General features: G+C 48.5%; 1 protein-coding gene across 2 annotated transcripts in view; it reads right to left on the reverse strand.

Annotated features, from left to right (window-relative positions):
- Positions 1–15,766, reverse strand: part of TXN2 (thioredoxin 2) — a 99,941-nt gene that overhangs the window by 12,213 nt on the left and 71,962 nt on the right. For both annotated transcript variants that reach the window (XM_078640490.1, XM_078640486.1), the window contains 2 exons: positions 11,268–11,556; positions 10,632–10,755 (listed from right to left, as the gene is read on the reverse strand). In XM_078640490.1, the coding sequence (XP_078496616.1) occupies positions 10,632–10,755; positions 11,268–11,554 (411 nt within the window). In that variant the 5' untranslated portion in view covers positions 11,555–11,556. The remainder of the gene's footprint in view (positions 1–10,631; positions 10,756–11,267; positions 11,557–15,766) is intronic.

Below are 15,766 nucleotides of genomic sequence, written 5' to 3' on the forward strand. Positions count from 1 at the left end.
CCCCTGTGAGATACCCCGGCAGGGTATTCACAAGGTGAAAGCCAGGCATCCCGCCGCGAGGGGCCGTAGTGGAGATTAAGCAAGCTATTGCCCAGAGTCGCAGAGTGTGACCCCGTGAGTCGAGTAGGCACCGGAGCGAGAATTGTCGAGTCCGTGGAATTTTTGAGCCCGAGACCCGCCGAGGCGGGGAATCGAACCCTGGTCCACGGCTGATCTCAGCTTCCGGGTCTGCCGCCTCTAACCACTGAGCCACGCTTCTCCACAGGTGCTTGAAGGTTATCCTCTTGTTGACCGGGAGCCAGTGCAGGTCTCTCAGGTGGGGTGTGATGTGGCTGCGGCGAGGGATGTCGAGGATCAGGCGTGCAGAGGCGTTCTGGATACGTTGGAGCCGTCTCAGGAGTTTGGCCGAGGCTCCTGCGTAGAGAGCGTTTCCATAGTCCAACCTGCTGTTGACAAGGGCCTGGGTGACTGTTCTTCTCGTTTCAGTGGGGATCCACTTGTAGACCCTACGGAGCATGCGGAGGGTGTTGAAGGAGGAGATGGCGGTGACCTTTTTAGTCATGGAGAGGGTGGAGTCAAGGATGACCCCTAGGTTGCGTGCGTGGTCGGTGGGTGTTGGAGCGGTTCCCAGTGCGGTCGGCCACCAGGAGTCATCCCAGGCCGAAGGGCTGGATCCGAGGATGAGGACCTCCGTCTTGTCCGAGTTCAGCTTCAGTCAGCTGTTCCTCATCCATTCAGCAACGGCTTTCATTCCTTCGTGAAGGTTGGTTTTGGCAGTGTGGGGGTTCTTGGTGAGGGAGAGTATCAGCTGGGTGTCATCGGCATAGGAGAGGATGTTGAGGTCGTGCCGACGGGCGACGTGGGCGAGCGGTGCCATGTAGATGTTACACAGGGTTGGGCTGAGGGATGAGCCTTGGGGTACGCCACAGATGATCTCGGTGGCTCCGGAGCGGAAGGGGGGAAGGCGGACGCTCTGTGTCCTGCCAGAGAGGAAGGAGGTGGTCCAGTCCAGGGCCTTCTTTTGGATCCCAGCGTTGTGGAGGCGTGTTCGTAGTGTGTGGTGACAGACCGTGTCGAAGGCGGCTGACAGGTCCAGGAGGACGAGGGCCGCGTTTCTCCGTTGTCCAGCAGGGACTTGATGTCATCGGTGGCGGCGATGAGGGCAGTCTCAGTGCTGCGGTTGCTGCGGAACCCGGACTGTGAAGGGTCCAGGATGTTGTTCTCCTTGAGGAAGCGGGTCAGTTGTTCGTTGACGGTCTTCTAGATGACCTTTGTCGGGAGCAGGGAGATGGGCCGGAAGTTCTTGAGGTCCTTGGGGTCCGCCTTGGGTTTTTTGAGTAAGGTGTTGATCTCGCCGTACTTCCAGCTCTCCGGGAAGGTTGCTGTCTCGAAGGAGGTGTTGATGACTTTCCGGAGATGGGGTGCAATGGATGTGATGGCTTTGTTGAAGATGTGGTGTGGGCATGGATCTGACGAAGATCCGGAGTGGATGGTGTTCATGATCTTGATGGCGTCATCGTCGTTGATGTTGGTCCAGTAGAGCAGGCAGTTGGTGGTCGTGGGGGCGGAGGTCTCAGTTTCAACGTCATGACCGCCCCGACAACCACTGTCGTGTATGTCTGTGATCTTGCGGTGGAAGAAGGTGGCCAGCGAGTCGCACAGGTCTTGCGAGGGTGGGACGTCGTTGGTGTTGGAGCTGGGGTTGGAGAGTTCCTTCACGATGTTGAAGAGCTCTTTGCTGTTGTACGCGTTGTTGTCTAGGCGGTCTTTGAAGGAGGCCCTTTTTGCGGACCTGATGAGGTGATGGTGTCTGCGGGTGGCATTCTTGTGGGCGGCGTGGCTGTCCAGTGTTCTTTCACGGAGCCAGATCTTCTCCAGCTTTCGGCAGGTTTGCTTGGAGGCCCGGAGGTCTTCAGTGAACCAGCTGGCTTTCTTGTTGGTATGGTTGTTGGAGGGTTTCTTGATCGCGGCGAGGGTGTTGGCGCAGTCGTTGATCCACTGTCTGAGGTTGCGGGCGGCGGTGTCGGGGTCGGTATGGTCGGCGGGTGTGCTCTGGGCGAGGGAGGTGGTTAGCTGGTCTTCGGTGACTTTTCTCTAGCAGCGGTGAGGCATCTGTTGGGTGCGGTGGTGCGTGGTGGGTTTCTTGAAGGTGAAGTGGATGCAGCGGTGGTCGGTCCAGTGGAGTTCGGTGGTATGGTTGAAGGAGACCTGGGGGGCTTGCGGAGAAGATGGGGTCAAGCGTGTGACCGGCGGAGTGGGTGGGTGTTGTGACGAGTTGTCTGAGTCCGAGGTTGGCTAGGTTGTTGATCAGGGAGGTGGAGTTGGTGTCGTCATTGTTCTCGAGGTGGAAGTTCAGGTCCCCGAGGAGGATGTAGTCCATGGAGGCGAGGGCGTGTGTGCTGACGAAGTCGGCGATGGAGTCGCCGAACTGTGGTCGGGGTCCGGTTGGTCTGTAGATGAGGGTTCCTCTGAGGGTGGTGTTGGGGTCGGTGTGGATCTGGAAGTGCAGGTGTTCAGCGACGCTGAGGGTGTCGTAGGTGTTGGTCGAGACTCTGAGAGTGTTCCTTTGGACGATGGCGATTCATCCTCCCGCTCTATTGGTGTGGTCCTTGCGGGTGATCTTGTAGCCTTCCGGGACGGCTATGGCTATGTTCGGTGCCGAGGCGGGGTTCAGCCAGGTCTCCGTCAGGAACGCGACGTCTGGGGAGGTTGAGTCGAATAGGTCCCAGAGTTCAACAGCATGTTTTCGGGCGGAGCGGGTGTTGAGAAGGATGCATCTGAGGTTGTTGGGTTCTTTCCTGGTCGGCAGCATGGTGGGTGGATGCTTGTGAAGCTGCAGTTCAGGCAGGTGAAAGCTCCGTGGGTGCACTTCGGGGCGGCCAGGAAGCAGGTGTGTGATCGTCCGGTGTTGAGTGCGTGGTCTTCTGGCATCGTAGCGGTGTCGGGCGTCATGGTGTCCAGGGGTCCTGGCGCTGGGCGCGGTCTAGGCACGGACGGGCACAGACGGGCTTGCCTTAGGTGCGCTAGCGGCCACTGCGCAGCTTCCATATGAGGGGATGTGGGAGGGAGGAGCAGCTGGGAGGCGGGAGCGGGGCGGCGAATGGGATTGCAGGTGGGCGGAGCCGCAGGGACGCAGCGGCGGGAAAATCGTCGGGGCCACGGGAGAACTGGGCACAGGAAGGAAAAACAAGTTTAGATAAGAAAACAAGTACAGGCAGAGAGGAATAAAAACAAGTCTGGGCAAGAAAGCAAGTTAGGCACAGGGGAATAAAAACAAGTCTGGGCAAGAAAGGAAGTACAGGCACAGGGGAATAAAAACAAGTCTGGGCAAGAAAGCAAGTACAGGCACAGGGGAATAAAAACAAGTCTGGGCAAGAAAGCAAGTTAGGCACAGGGGAAAAATACAAGATTAGGCAAAAACAATGCAGGCAGAGCCGTGCAGCAACGTGGGGAGCGACCTGCCTGCGAGCAGGGTCATAGGTCGCTATGCACCTCTCACCCGTTTAGCTGCGTCTGCCACACCCCAGAAACAGGCTGGGCTTCTTGTCCTAGACAGTCCCTCCTCCTGCAGTGCCAGAAACAATCCTTCGCTCTCTGAGCAGGCATCCAGGCTCTTAGATGCGGAGTCAAACCCTCAGCTTCTCAAGCAAGTTGCAAACTTCAGGTAGTGTCCCCTCACATCTGGCAGACTGGTTGTCATGCAGACACCAGACATGGACATACAGCAGTCTTCCAAGTACCCTGGGGAGCACTCCTATCCTTGGTCATGAAGAACCTAAAACTGGAAGAAAAGTGGGATCGTTTGGATCCCTCTTTTATACAAATTTTCCAGACAACAAATGTGGATCCTTTTAATTGGTCCTTTTTTCAAATGTGATTTTCCAGGCTGCTCTCTAGACACAGCCTCTGTGAAAGGAATGATTCTCTCAGCAGGTAGCAATGCGGCTGTCACTAAGCAAGAGTATCTGAAACCATGAGCACAGTGTGCAAGTTTTCTGCACCCGGTTGCCATAACCTCCCTGACACAGTATTTGGAAACAAACTAAAGTGCTCAAAATGCCTAAAAACGTCCTTATCTCAAACAGAAACCGAAGCCCCATACTCACCCCTAAAATGTACTGACTGCAGTGTTCAGGAAGAACTAATCAGCAGTCCTTTGCTAACAAAGACTTCACAGAATGTCCGAAGGGAGACCTGTCTCTATCATTCCTACATTACAGTCTGGGATTGCAGGCAATATACTTACACTGTGTCTAAGTGAAACTGTTGAATAACTGAATAAAGTCCGCTGCACTCCATGGTAATTATGATAGTCTTGAAGGTAATAGGTAAAGTTCAGATCATTCAGGGTGCTCAGGGTGAACCCCTTCTCTCCAGGGGGGGCAGAGACTCAATATTGAAAGAAAGACCTTACAGGCGTAAGGTAAGAAACCTGAGCACTCCTTTGTGCAAGATGAATGCAAGTTACACAGGGATGTTCGAAAGTTCAAAATTTTATTCACTTTGTAGTTTTAGTGGATGTGGTACATCCTTCTGAATCAAAAGTATTCCTTTGGGTAAGGATGACTCAAATTAAGCATTGCGTGGTAATTCCATAATCACAAGAATTCAATACATCATGGTTGTGAATATGAACAACATGAGTCAATATCCCCGAGGCATTTCGAGCTGAAAAGCTCTTCTTCAGGGGGTCGGTGTGCGCGCGCCCCGGTGACAGCGCCTGCAGAACACGTTGACCCCCTGAAGAAGAGCTTTTCGGCTCGAAATGCATCGGGCCCTATACGGGGCTGAACTATGGGGCTTCGAGAATGTTAGCGAGCTTGCTAAATCTGTTTTCAATAGACCCTGGATTTAGTCAGTCCACCCTATTCAGACCCGACCCCCCCTACAGGTCTCCCTGATATTTCAAGGTCTGCCACCCTAGGTGATGTCCATAGTGATAAGTGTCTAATCTGGATGGCAGTTTGCTCTGGAGAGGAGGTACGGAATTCCAAGGCCAATAAATACTCAGCGAGAACAGCATGAGTTAGCACCAACTCGATGCAGTCTAGCTCAGAATTTTGTGATACAATCCTCCTTGCTCTAACAATATCCTCGCGAATAATGGATCTGCATCCCCATACATGTCGCAACCAGTGTATGGCCTTATTGCGGAGGGACTCACCGCTTTCATACCCCTGCCTACAGGAAGGTTTTGGGACTTTCCCCATGTAGACTGTGGCCTGAGTCTTCATGGTCGTACCCAAAGGAAATTGTCCCTGTGGCCCCATGGCGTTAAAAAAGGTATTGAGAGGCCCGGGAACTTTCAGTGACTCATCATAGAATTTTTTGGTGCTAAAGGGAGGAGCCCAAGAAGGGGTGGGGTTTCCTCGATCTCGCAGCCCAGAGGGGATCCCACCAGCCCCTCAGAGAGACACTGATCGCTGGCCTATTCGAATGTAAAGCAGCTGTAAGGGAAGGAGGCTGGGGCAGCAGGGTGGGAGCTGGGGGGAGATGTTTAGCCCTACAATTTAAGGCTTCAACCATTTTCCTCAAGGAATCCACCTCTCTTTGGAGGAGTGCCACTTTCTGCAGCAACCCCTCATTGGAATCTCTACATTTACATCTAATCACTGAATTCGCTGCACCAGTAGCATTACATTCCTTCCTTGTTGGGGGTACAGTTCCCTCTGCCAAGTACTCTAGCGCTGAGAATCTATTAGAACAGGGGATTAGCGGAGGATATTCATCAGCAGGTCTGATGGGACCTATAGCCCCTGGATCAATCCGATTTAAAGGTGATGATAGGGGAATAGATGGAGGAAATACCTCCGCACCCTCTGCCGGTGTGCTATGAAGAATTGGGTTAGTGGATTGATATGCCTTTTTTTTTAAACATAGATGGAATTGATCGTTGGGGATTGTTACCTAATACCTCCTCCTGATGCTCTATACCAGTATTAGCTGCTACATTATTGCCTCCTAGATTTTCTTCACATTCATTTACTATGATCTCAATGTGTGAAAATATCCAATTAGGGCTTTAACAACCATGTACTGACATGACACAACTTTCGCTGCCTAAAGTTCGCCAATGGTGGTGGTATTGATGATGAAAAAGTCCCCAGGTATAAACCAAAGAAAGTCAGTCACAAGGTGCACAAGCTAAAAACAGTACCTTGTGTCCCGTAGCCTAGATGAAAGAGGGGGGGCCCTGCCCTGCCTCTTCCTGGCAAAGACGGGCCCGCCGGGCGGGAGTAATGAGTTGTTTAGATAACACTGCTGGTGGTGAGGGAGGGGCTGTGTCACACGCTAGTTGCCCCGCAGTCTCCTGGGGCAAGAAGTCAGAATAGCAATGCCCCCGTAGGCTCACGAAGCGGGAGGCGCGAGATGTATTTAAAGTCCTGCCGGTGGTGAGGGAGGGGCTGTGTAACACGCTAGCTGCCCCGCTGTCTCCTGGGGCAAGAAGTCCGAATAGCAATGCCCCCGCTGGCTCACGAAGCGTCTCCCGTGAAGCGGGAGGCGCAAGATGTATTTAAAGTCCTGCCGGTGGTGAGGGAGGGTCTGTCACACACAAGCTGCCCTGCTGTCTCCTGGGGCAAGAAGTCCAAACAGCAATGCCCCCGCTGGCTCACGAAGCGTCTCCAGCGAAGCGGGAGGTGCAAGATGTATTTAAAGTCCTGCCGGTGGTGAGGGAGGGGCTGTGTCATACGCTAGCTGCCCTGCTGTCTCCTGGGGCAAGAAGTCCGAACAGCAATGCCCCCGCTGGCTCACGTAGCGTCTCCCGCGAAGCGGCAGGCGCAAGATGTATTTAAAGTCCTGCTGGTGGTGAGGGAGGGGCTGTGTCACACGCTAGCTGCCCCGCTGTCTCCTGGGGCAAGAAGTCCGAACAGCAATGCCCCCGCTGGCTCACGAAGCGTCTCCCCTGTCTGTATATGCAAAGACTTCACCATATTAATATCAGTTTTCTACCCAAACGCAGCAATTAGCAACTGAAAAGCGACCTGCCTCAGGCCTCCGTGCTACACAAGGCCTGTCACTACCCAGCAACATGTGTTTTAGCTTGTTTGGTAACGTTATATCTGCTTGAGCGAGAAGCAAACTTTTTTGGGGTTTAAATCTGCAAATTGGGCAGACGATGATAGATGGTGTGGAAAGAGTGGCAAATCCATAATTATGTGGGAAAAGGCGCCGCTGAAAATTCGCATTATTCCAATGGACCCAGAGATACGAAATTTCAGTCACGGTGCAAGTTCATTTTTGGGTTCGAGCCTCAGGGCGGAGGTCGCAAGGAACGAAGCGTTGGAAAAGGGCCAGCTTGCGCCCTGACCCGCGAGTTGGCGTAGGTGGCCCAGTCGTGCTGACAAAGCGGGGCGCCACTTTATACACAACAGCAGCATATATATATATTATAGCACAGGTTTACACTATACCTCTATCCACCAAGGCACGAATGAGCAGCAGCTGAGACAGAGATCAGAACAATACAAATGGAAGATGTTGGTGTGGTCCAGGATTGTTGATCCAAAAGTTCTCAGCCTGGCTTTGTGAAGCTGTGCTACCTTGCCCTTGTACATTTGTCTGGATAGCCCTGTGAGTTCATCCTTCCGTGAGCGCTTTCATTCATGCAATCCCACTCCAGATTAACCGATGTGACACAACCAACCTGGGCTCTGATGTGGAGAGGAAAACCAAAGGGCATCCTTCTTTGTAAGGGCAACTGCTATCCCTTCAGGCCAGGCTTTGAGACTATGGGTGGTGGCCACTTAAACCATGGCCAAAGGAGCAACCTGTTGTCCTGTAGCCCTATAGTAACATGGCCTACTGACTCCCTCCACGTGATGCAGTAGTCTCCAATTCATTTTATGTGGCTCTCAAATAGCCATTTTTCTTGTATGCGGTGCTATGAAAAGCTACACAGGTTCTCACTGTTCTTTTCTATTTACCGCAAAAAGGAGCACAGGACAACTGTCTGCTCAGAGGCTAAAGGCCACTTCTTTTCTTTGCGGCTCACCAGCAAATGCTTCCCTTCAAAGATAATGAGCAGTTCCTATTGTCAAGCACAGTGTGAACCTCAAACACTGCCACCATACCCTATTAGGGTAAACAAAGAAACATCCAGAGTCCATGCACAAACTGCAGAGAGCTAAAATTAGTTTCATAACAACTATATGTGAAGACTGTTTCTGGGTGCAGTTAAACCACTAACCATTCATATTGCACACAATACAAAGTAAACTGCTTGGCACTAATTACTAAAGGTTTATTACCGCGCAAGTAGGATTCTTCTTTTAACCATACCGAATAAGTTAAAACACATGGGGCTGTTGAAAGAGGTTGAATGACACACTGAGCCATTGTTTCATAAGTGCTCGTGACCGGCAGGCAACGCAAGGATGCCTGCAGCAAAATCATTACCCCACTTAGATCCCTTACATGAATTACAAATATGTAACCTGCATGTTGCATGCAGTGGATTGCAGCAGGCACATTAACCCTGAGTATTTTTTGCAGCATCTACACCTCTAGACAGAGACCACACATATCTGTCAAGCAAATACAACCTCCTAAGTTACCTTTCCAGTATTATGCCATGAAACTTTGGGGATACCCAGAGATCTTCATAGCAGGAGCCACACATAACTGCATTATTAGGGAAACATTTGTCAATGTTAATACATTTTAATTTAATTTAATTGCCTTCATGACGATTTATCTTTTGTAATCTTAGAAAGCTCTTCAAGTGGTAGCTGTGGAGAGCAGCCTTCAGGCTTAGTCTAGGAAGAGTGTAAAACAGCTTGTTTCACAAGTATATAATCTTGTAGTGCAGATTAAGTGAAAAAGAACCACATAATGTAGTTATAAAAAATAGTTATTTATTACACTCACTAACCCAATGAAACATCGTCTACCCAGAGATATAATTACAATACTCATAATGCTTTGATAGTATGACAGGTAAGTAGCACGAAAATACAGTGGCCTGCCGGGGGAGACCAAACCATATGGAAAAATAGTGGAATGCGACTAGCGACCGTAGTCAGGAGTGGACCCAATAGACTTAGAAGTGCTGGGGGACTAAGGAACCACCCAAGGTACACCAAGGAGGGCCTTTGCTAAATGAATACACAAACGCGTGCTCAAGTTAAGTTAATGGGGAAGTCACGGTTGTAGTTCTTAAGAAAAAGGACCCTTCCCAGAAGACTTGGAACACACCCTGTGGAAGAAGGACAGTTTGAGAGTCACCCCACCTATGGATACCCACGAGATCAGGTTACATGCCCCACAGAAGCCTGGGACATAGGTACAAAGTGACGTTGGGAATCGCTGTAGACCCCAATGGAGGACTTAACGAAGATGCTGATGGCGAAGAAGCTGGAAGAGTCTGATGGATTCCAAGGGTGGATTCAAGAAGAAGAGTATCTGTAAGCAGAGGGGACAGAGTCTAGGTCGCTCAGGAGTGACCAGGAGGCCCGGGTGTCCAGTGCCCACCAATGTCAGCTGTTACAGGAAAGTTGATGGTGCCCTTGTCTTGGCAGCTAATTGGACCAGGTGACACTGCAACGGTGTACGAGCTGTTCCACGCTGGTGTCAATATCCAGGGGGTCGGTGTCCGGCAGAAGCACCAACAGGTCTTGGCAACGGCAACAAGTGGAAGAAGACAAAAAAGTACTGAGTCAGGACCAGCAAGGTCCAAGAGACTCACCACGTTCAAGTAAGTCAGGGTAGGCCTCAAGCCAGCAGGGGAGCCTACTGGAATCAAAGAAGACCCTCGACCGGGCCTGGAGATCACTAGAGATGAGTCGCCCAGCCTTAGCAACAGCCAGCCGATGTGATGCTCACAGACTCTGTTCTGGCAGTGTCGAGGGATCCTGGCCTCAGACTCAGTCTGAAGACAGTCCCGGCTTCAAAGACGCTGCAGAACCACCTCGTATGTTACTGAACCTGTTGGAGTCTATAGCAGGCCTACAATTCCCCCCTCCAACTCCACAGATTTGGGTTGCAGGTGGAAGCATCCTGTGTGCGTTGTAGGGCAGCTGCAGCAGACTGCTTGCATCTAGCATGGACGTGCAGCAGTGGTACTGTACTGGTGACAAGTCACGAAGACCATATCAGAGCTGGTAGAAGAACAGGTTGAGTGTTCTCCCAGGGTTTGCCTACTGGGCCTTATAAAATTGCTTCTGCTCACTAATTGTAAATTAGTGGCAGTGTCATTGTTAATTGCTACACGCAGGGTGCCAATGTGTTGGGGCAGGAGGCAGGCCCCTAAGCATGCTGAGTGGCTCCAAGATCTAGTGTATTGCGAAGACCAACGAGAAACCTATGCTGAAGAGCTCCTGCCAACTTCAAGACCAAAAGACTTTGGGGGCCCTTATGTATCCTACTTACTGTCTAGCACTGCCGATCAATGTGATTACCATTGGTCCATAAAAACACTACATGTGCAGGGGCGGGGAGGACGTGATCGATCCTACTGACTTTTTCATGGGGTCGCAGTGACTGAGTCTCATGTTGGGTTGCTCATGTAATGCTAGTGCTTTGAAAATCAGAAATAAAGAAAATACTTCAGCCTCAGACACCAGCAATGAAAATGTATGCCCATGAGGACTCTCCTCTCAAGTAATACCCCAATGGTAAAGATGACCACCTACCTGATACTCCAGTGCCAGATCAGTGTGGTCGTCTATGTCCACCTTGGCCATCAATACCTTGCCCTTCTGCTGGCCAATTAACTTCTCCAGCCTTGGGGCCAGCATCTTGCAGGGTCCGCACCACCTGAGGGGTGGAAAAGACAAATGCTAGTCAGTACACAGTAAAGTGGGACTATTTTCCGTGTCCCCCCTTCCCAGAGTCTAATCTTGTCCCAAAAAATGTCAAAACCTTCCCTATGAACACATCTCTGGCTGGAGACTAGTGGATCCAAACAAGAAGAACTTACAGTACCCCAGTCAGCAATAACTTGTTATAAGTCATAGTAAATGAGTGATAATTCCACCTAGTGTACTTGAGATATTTTCCCAGCTGGGAGCTTGACTTCTAGAAAAAAGGGAGGATTGCTGGGCATCTCAGAAGGCTATCTGTTGCTTTTTACACTATTTTAAAAACTCTTTTTATCAAAGCCCTAACCTCTCCACCAGGTGGTAAGGGGTGATATCATGCTGCACTCTATGAAACTTCCATTATTAGTGAAATTACCCAGCAAACACTAGAGACACTTCCAATATGATGCCAAGTCAGGAGTGTTCATCTCTTACGTCCTAAGCCCTACTCACTACATCAACACTCACTCAGCGTGGAAGTCCACAATGACCGGTGTGGCACTGTTCTTGACCCGTTCTTGGAAGTCATCGTCGTCCTGTACATTGAAGATCAGAGAGTTGGTTGAAGAGGTGGAGAGGAGCCGGGAGAGGGGTGGTGCAGGCATGCTTCTCCTGTAATGGTGATCGGCAGTGGAGAGGTGGCACACCGGTGTAGCATACTTACAGACAGCTGAGGAGAAAGGCAAAGGTACCGGTGCAAAGAGTGCCTTGGGTGAAGCCGAAAGAATGCGCTGCAGGAAAACTCGAAGCGCCATCTCTGTAGGGAAAAGGAAATCCCAGTCTCAAAAACCGCCCCAAAGCAGAAAAAGACACATAGAATACACATCCAGCTCTGTGACATGCAAGGGCCAATGCCCCTTTCTTTTTTTTTTCTTTTAAACATTTTATTTATAACTTTTCATCCCTGTTGCAAGAGAAGCAGCCAAGTTTACTTATTTCACAATCACAATCACAATGGAGGATACACAGTATATTGAAACCATTGTAAGTAGATAATCAGAAGCATCTGAAAAGGACATTCGCTCGGGAGCCAGGTCTACCACTCAGGTAGCCACGGCCCATTATTGTTCTTCAACGTCTGATGGGCAGGTCAAAGAGGGTGTCATCATGGAAAGCTGTGATCTAAGCAGCCAGTATGACATGGGAGCAAAGAGTGGTCCTGCTTCATATGTTTTAAAGGGCAGCAATACTTTGACTAATCTATCAACTCTATAATGCAAAATGACATTCAGTTTTTTTATGGAGTAAATGTCACAAACCTTAGTCTGACATATATGCATTGGAGGAGCACTCTGTTGCTTCCAAACTTGCACTACGGCAAACCTGGCTGCCAGTAAGTGATGTGATATTTTACCAGAAGGGATCAACGGGGGTAGATTCAGTTGTCTACGATGTGAGGCGTTGTACGGGCACTAAAATGCCTGCCCTTGTAAAATTCTCTGCAGAACCCTTCCACAGGCTGCCCTGCTCATGCTCACACACAGGTCCGTTGCTGCTGAATGCCGGCACGTTAACACACCGAACAAGCATTTGCAATGCAATAGGTCTCGCATTATGAAAGTTTGAGCTATTGGTCTTGTAAATGACAAATTTTATATTTATGTGTTGGTTTTGAAAATAGCGAAATTAATAGCTTTGTCATTTACAATGCCAATAGTTTTAACTTTCGCAAATGTGACACCTATAGCATTTGTAATGCAATATGTGTTGTATTTACGTGACTTAGATGTATTGATATTACAAATAACAATGGCTTTTAATTTTTTTAAATTAATACTTAAATAAAAGTTTTTGTAATTTATAATGGCAATAGCTTAAACTTTTGTAAATAACTTTTGTGAAGATTATATTCAGTGTATTTTATTGTGACGAAAATCCAAGAACAGAAGTGAAATATTAAAATCTTTTTTGTGACATTTGTAATAAAGCTTGAAACATTGAGAGAACATATTTGAACCTGTTATAGTTGAATGGTTGCAAAGATTGATGCGGTGGTGGCGCTGAGTGATGCTGTAGCGTTCAGTGATGCTGTGGCGTTCAATGATGCTGTGGTAGCGCATAGTGATGTTGTGGTGCCCCTGAGTGATGCTGTGGTGATGCGATAGAGTGAGTGCGATAGATAGATAGAGTGAGGGCGATAGATAGATAGATAGAGGGAGGACGATAGATAGATAGAGGGAGGGTGATAGATAGAGTGAGGGCGATAGATAGAGTGAGGGCGATAGATAGAGTGAGGGCGATAGATAGAGCGAGGGCGATAGATAGAGTGAAGGTGATAGAGTGAGGGCGACAGATAGATAGGGTGATGGCGATAGATAGCGTGAGTGCGATAGATAGACAGAGTGAGGGCGATAGATAGATAGATAGATAGAGTGAGGGAGATAGATATCGATCTATCTATCTATCTAGATAGAAGGAGGGCGATAGATAGAGTGAGGGCGATAGATAAGATAGATTGAGTGAGGGCGATAGATAGACAGATAGGGGAACGGCGATAGATAGAGTGAGGGCGATATATAGATAGAGTGAGGGCGATAGATAGAGTGAGGGCGATAGATAGAGTGAGGGCGATAGATAGAGTGAGGGCGATAGATGGAGTGAGGGCGATAGATGGAGTGAGGGCGATAGATGGAGTGAGGGCGATAGATAGATAGAGTGAGGGCAATAGATAGATAGAGTGAGGGCGATAGATAGATAGAGTGAGGGCGATAGATAGAATGATGGCGATAGATAGAATGATGGCGATAGATAGCGTGAGTGCGATAGATAAGAGAGTGAGGGCGATAGATAGAGTGAGGGCGATAAATAGACAGATAGAGTGATGGTGATAGATAGTGGGAGTGCGATAGATAGTGTGAGTGCGATAGATAGAGTGAGGGTGATAGATAGAAAGATATAGTGAGGGCGATAGATAGAGTGAGGGCGATAGATAGATAGATAGAGGGCGATAGACAGAGTGAGGGTGATAGATAGATACATAGAGTGAGGGCGATAGAGTGAGGGCGATAGATGGAGTGAGGGCGATAGATGGAGTGAGGGTGATAGATAGATAGAGTGAGGACGATAGATAAATAAAGTGAGGGCGATAGATATAATTATGTTGCACTGAGTGGTATTGTGTGGAGTGTATGTTGTATTCAGTAGAGTGTAAATATGTGGCATGTAATTATGTGGCACTGAGCGGTATTGTTTGGAGTGTATGTTGCTTTGCGTGCAGTGTATATGTAGCATAATTATGTGGCACTGAGTGGGATTGTGTGGAGTGTGTTGCATTCAGCGGAGTGTAATTATGTGACGTGTAATTATGTGGCACTGAGTGGTATTTGGAGTGTGTGTTGCATTGAGTGCAGTGTAATTATGTGGCGTGTAATTATGTGGCACTGAGTGGTATTTGGAGTGTATGTTGCATTGAGTGCAGTGTAATAATGTGGCGTGTAACTGTGGCACTGAGTGGTATTTGGAGTGTATGTTGCATTGAGTGCAGTGTAATAATGTGGCGTGTAACTGTGGCACGGAGTGGTATTTGGAGTATATGTTGCATTGAGTGCAGTGTAATTATGTGACGTGTAACTATGTGGCACTGAGCGGTATTTGGAGTGTATGTTGCATTGAGTGCAGTGTAAATATGTGGCGTGTAATTATGTGGCACCGAGTGGTATTTGGAGTGTATGTTGCATTGAGTGCAGTGCAATAATGTGGCGTGTAATTATGTGGCACTGAGTGGTATTTGGAGTGTATGTTGCATTGAGTGCAGTGTAATTATGTGGCATGTAATTAAGTGTCACTGAGTGGTATTTGGAGTGTATGTTGCATTGAGCGCAGTGTAATTATGTAGCATATAATTATGTGGCACTGAGTGGTATTGTGTGGAGTGTGTGTTGCATTCAGTAGAGTAATTATGTGGTGTGTAATTATGTGGCACTGAGTGGTATTTGGAGTGTATGTTGCATTGAGTAGAGTGTAATTATGTTGTGTGTAATTATGTGGCACTGAGTGGTATTATGAGTGTATGTTGTATTCAGTAGAGTAATTGTGTGGCGTGTAATTATGTGGCACTGAGTGGTATTGTTTGGAGTGTGTGTTGCATTCAGTAGAGTAATTATGTTGTGTGTAATTATGTGGCACTGAGTGGTATTATGAGTGTATGTTGTATTCAGTAGAGTAATTGTGTGGCGTGTAATTATGTGGTACTGAGTGGTATTGTTTGGAGTGTATGTTGCATTGAGTGCAGTGTAATTATGTAGCATATAATTATGTGGCACTGAGTGGTATTGTGTGGAGTGTGTGTTGCATTCAGTAGAGTGTAATTATGTGGTATGTAATTATGTGGCACTGAGTGGTATTTGGAGTGTATGTTGCATTGAGTGCAGTGTAATTATGTTGCATATAACTATGTGGCACTGAGTGGTATTTGGAGTGTAAGTTGCATTGAGAGCTGTGTAATTATGTGGCATGTAATTATGTGGCACTGAGTGGGATTTGGAGTGTATGTTGCGTCGAGCGCAGTGTAATTATGTAGCATATAATTATGTGGCAGTGAGTGGTATTGTCTGAGGTGTACGTTGTATTCAGTAGAGTGTAATTATGTGGCATGTAATTATGTGGCACTGAGTGGTATTGTTTGGAGTGTATTTGTAGTAGATGGAATGTTATGTGTACATTTTGCCTAAGGGGTATGGAGTGTATAGTATATAGCTTGGTAGTGGAGCCTGTACACCAGCTACTCCAGGTCAGAATCGTCCCTCTGTCAGGGGCAGTCACAGGAACAAAGAAGTGTAGAAGTAACATCCGTGTCAAGCTTGCTTTCCTGCTGCAGAACCGATGTAATTTCAAAAAGGGGGTGGTGATGGACAGAGTATCTGAGTTAATCAGAACACTCCTACCCAGTCAACAGATCAGGGCTTGATCCATCACCGTTTTTTAGCTCACTGCACCATCCCAGTTCAGAACCTGGCTATATGCAAATT

Source organism: Lissotriton helveticus, chromosome 1_1 (assembly GCF_964261635.1).
Source record: "Lissotriton helveticus chromosome 1_1, aLisHel1.1, whole genome shotgun sequence".
Taxonomy (NCBI): domain Eukaryota; kingdom Metazoa; phylum Chordata; class Amphibia; order Caudata; family Salamandridae; genus Lissotriton; species Lissotriton helveticus.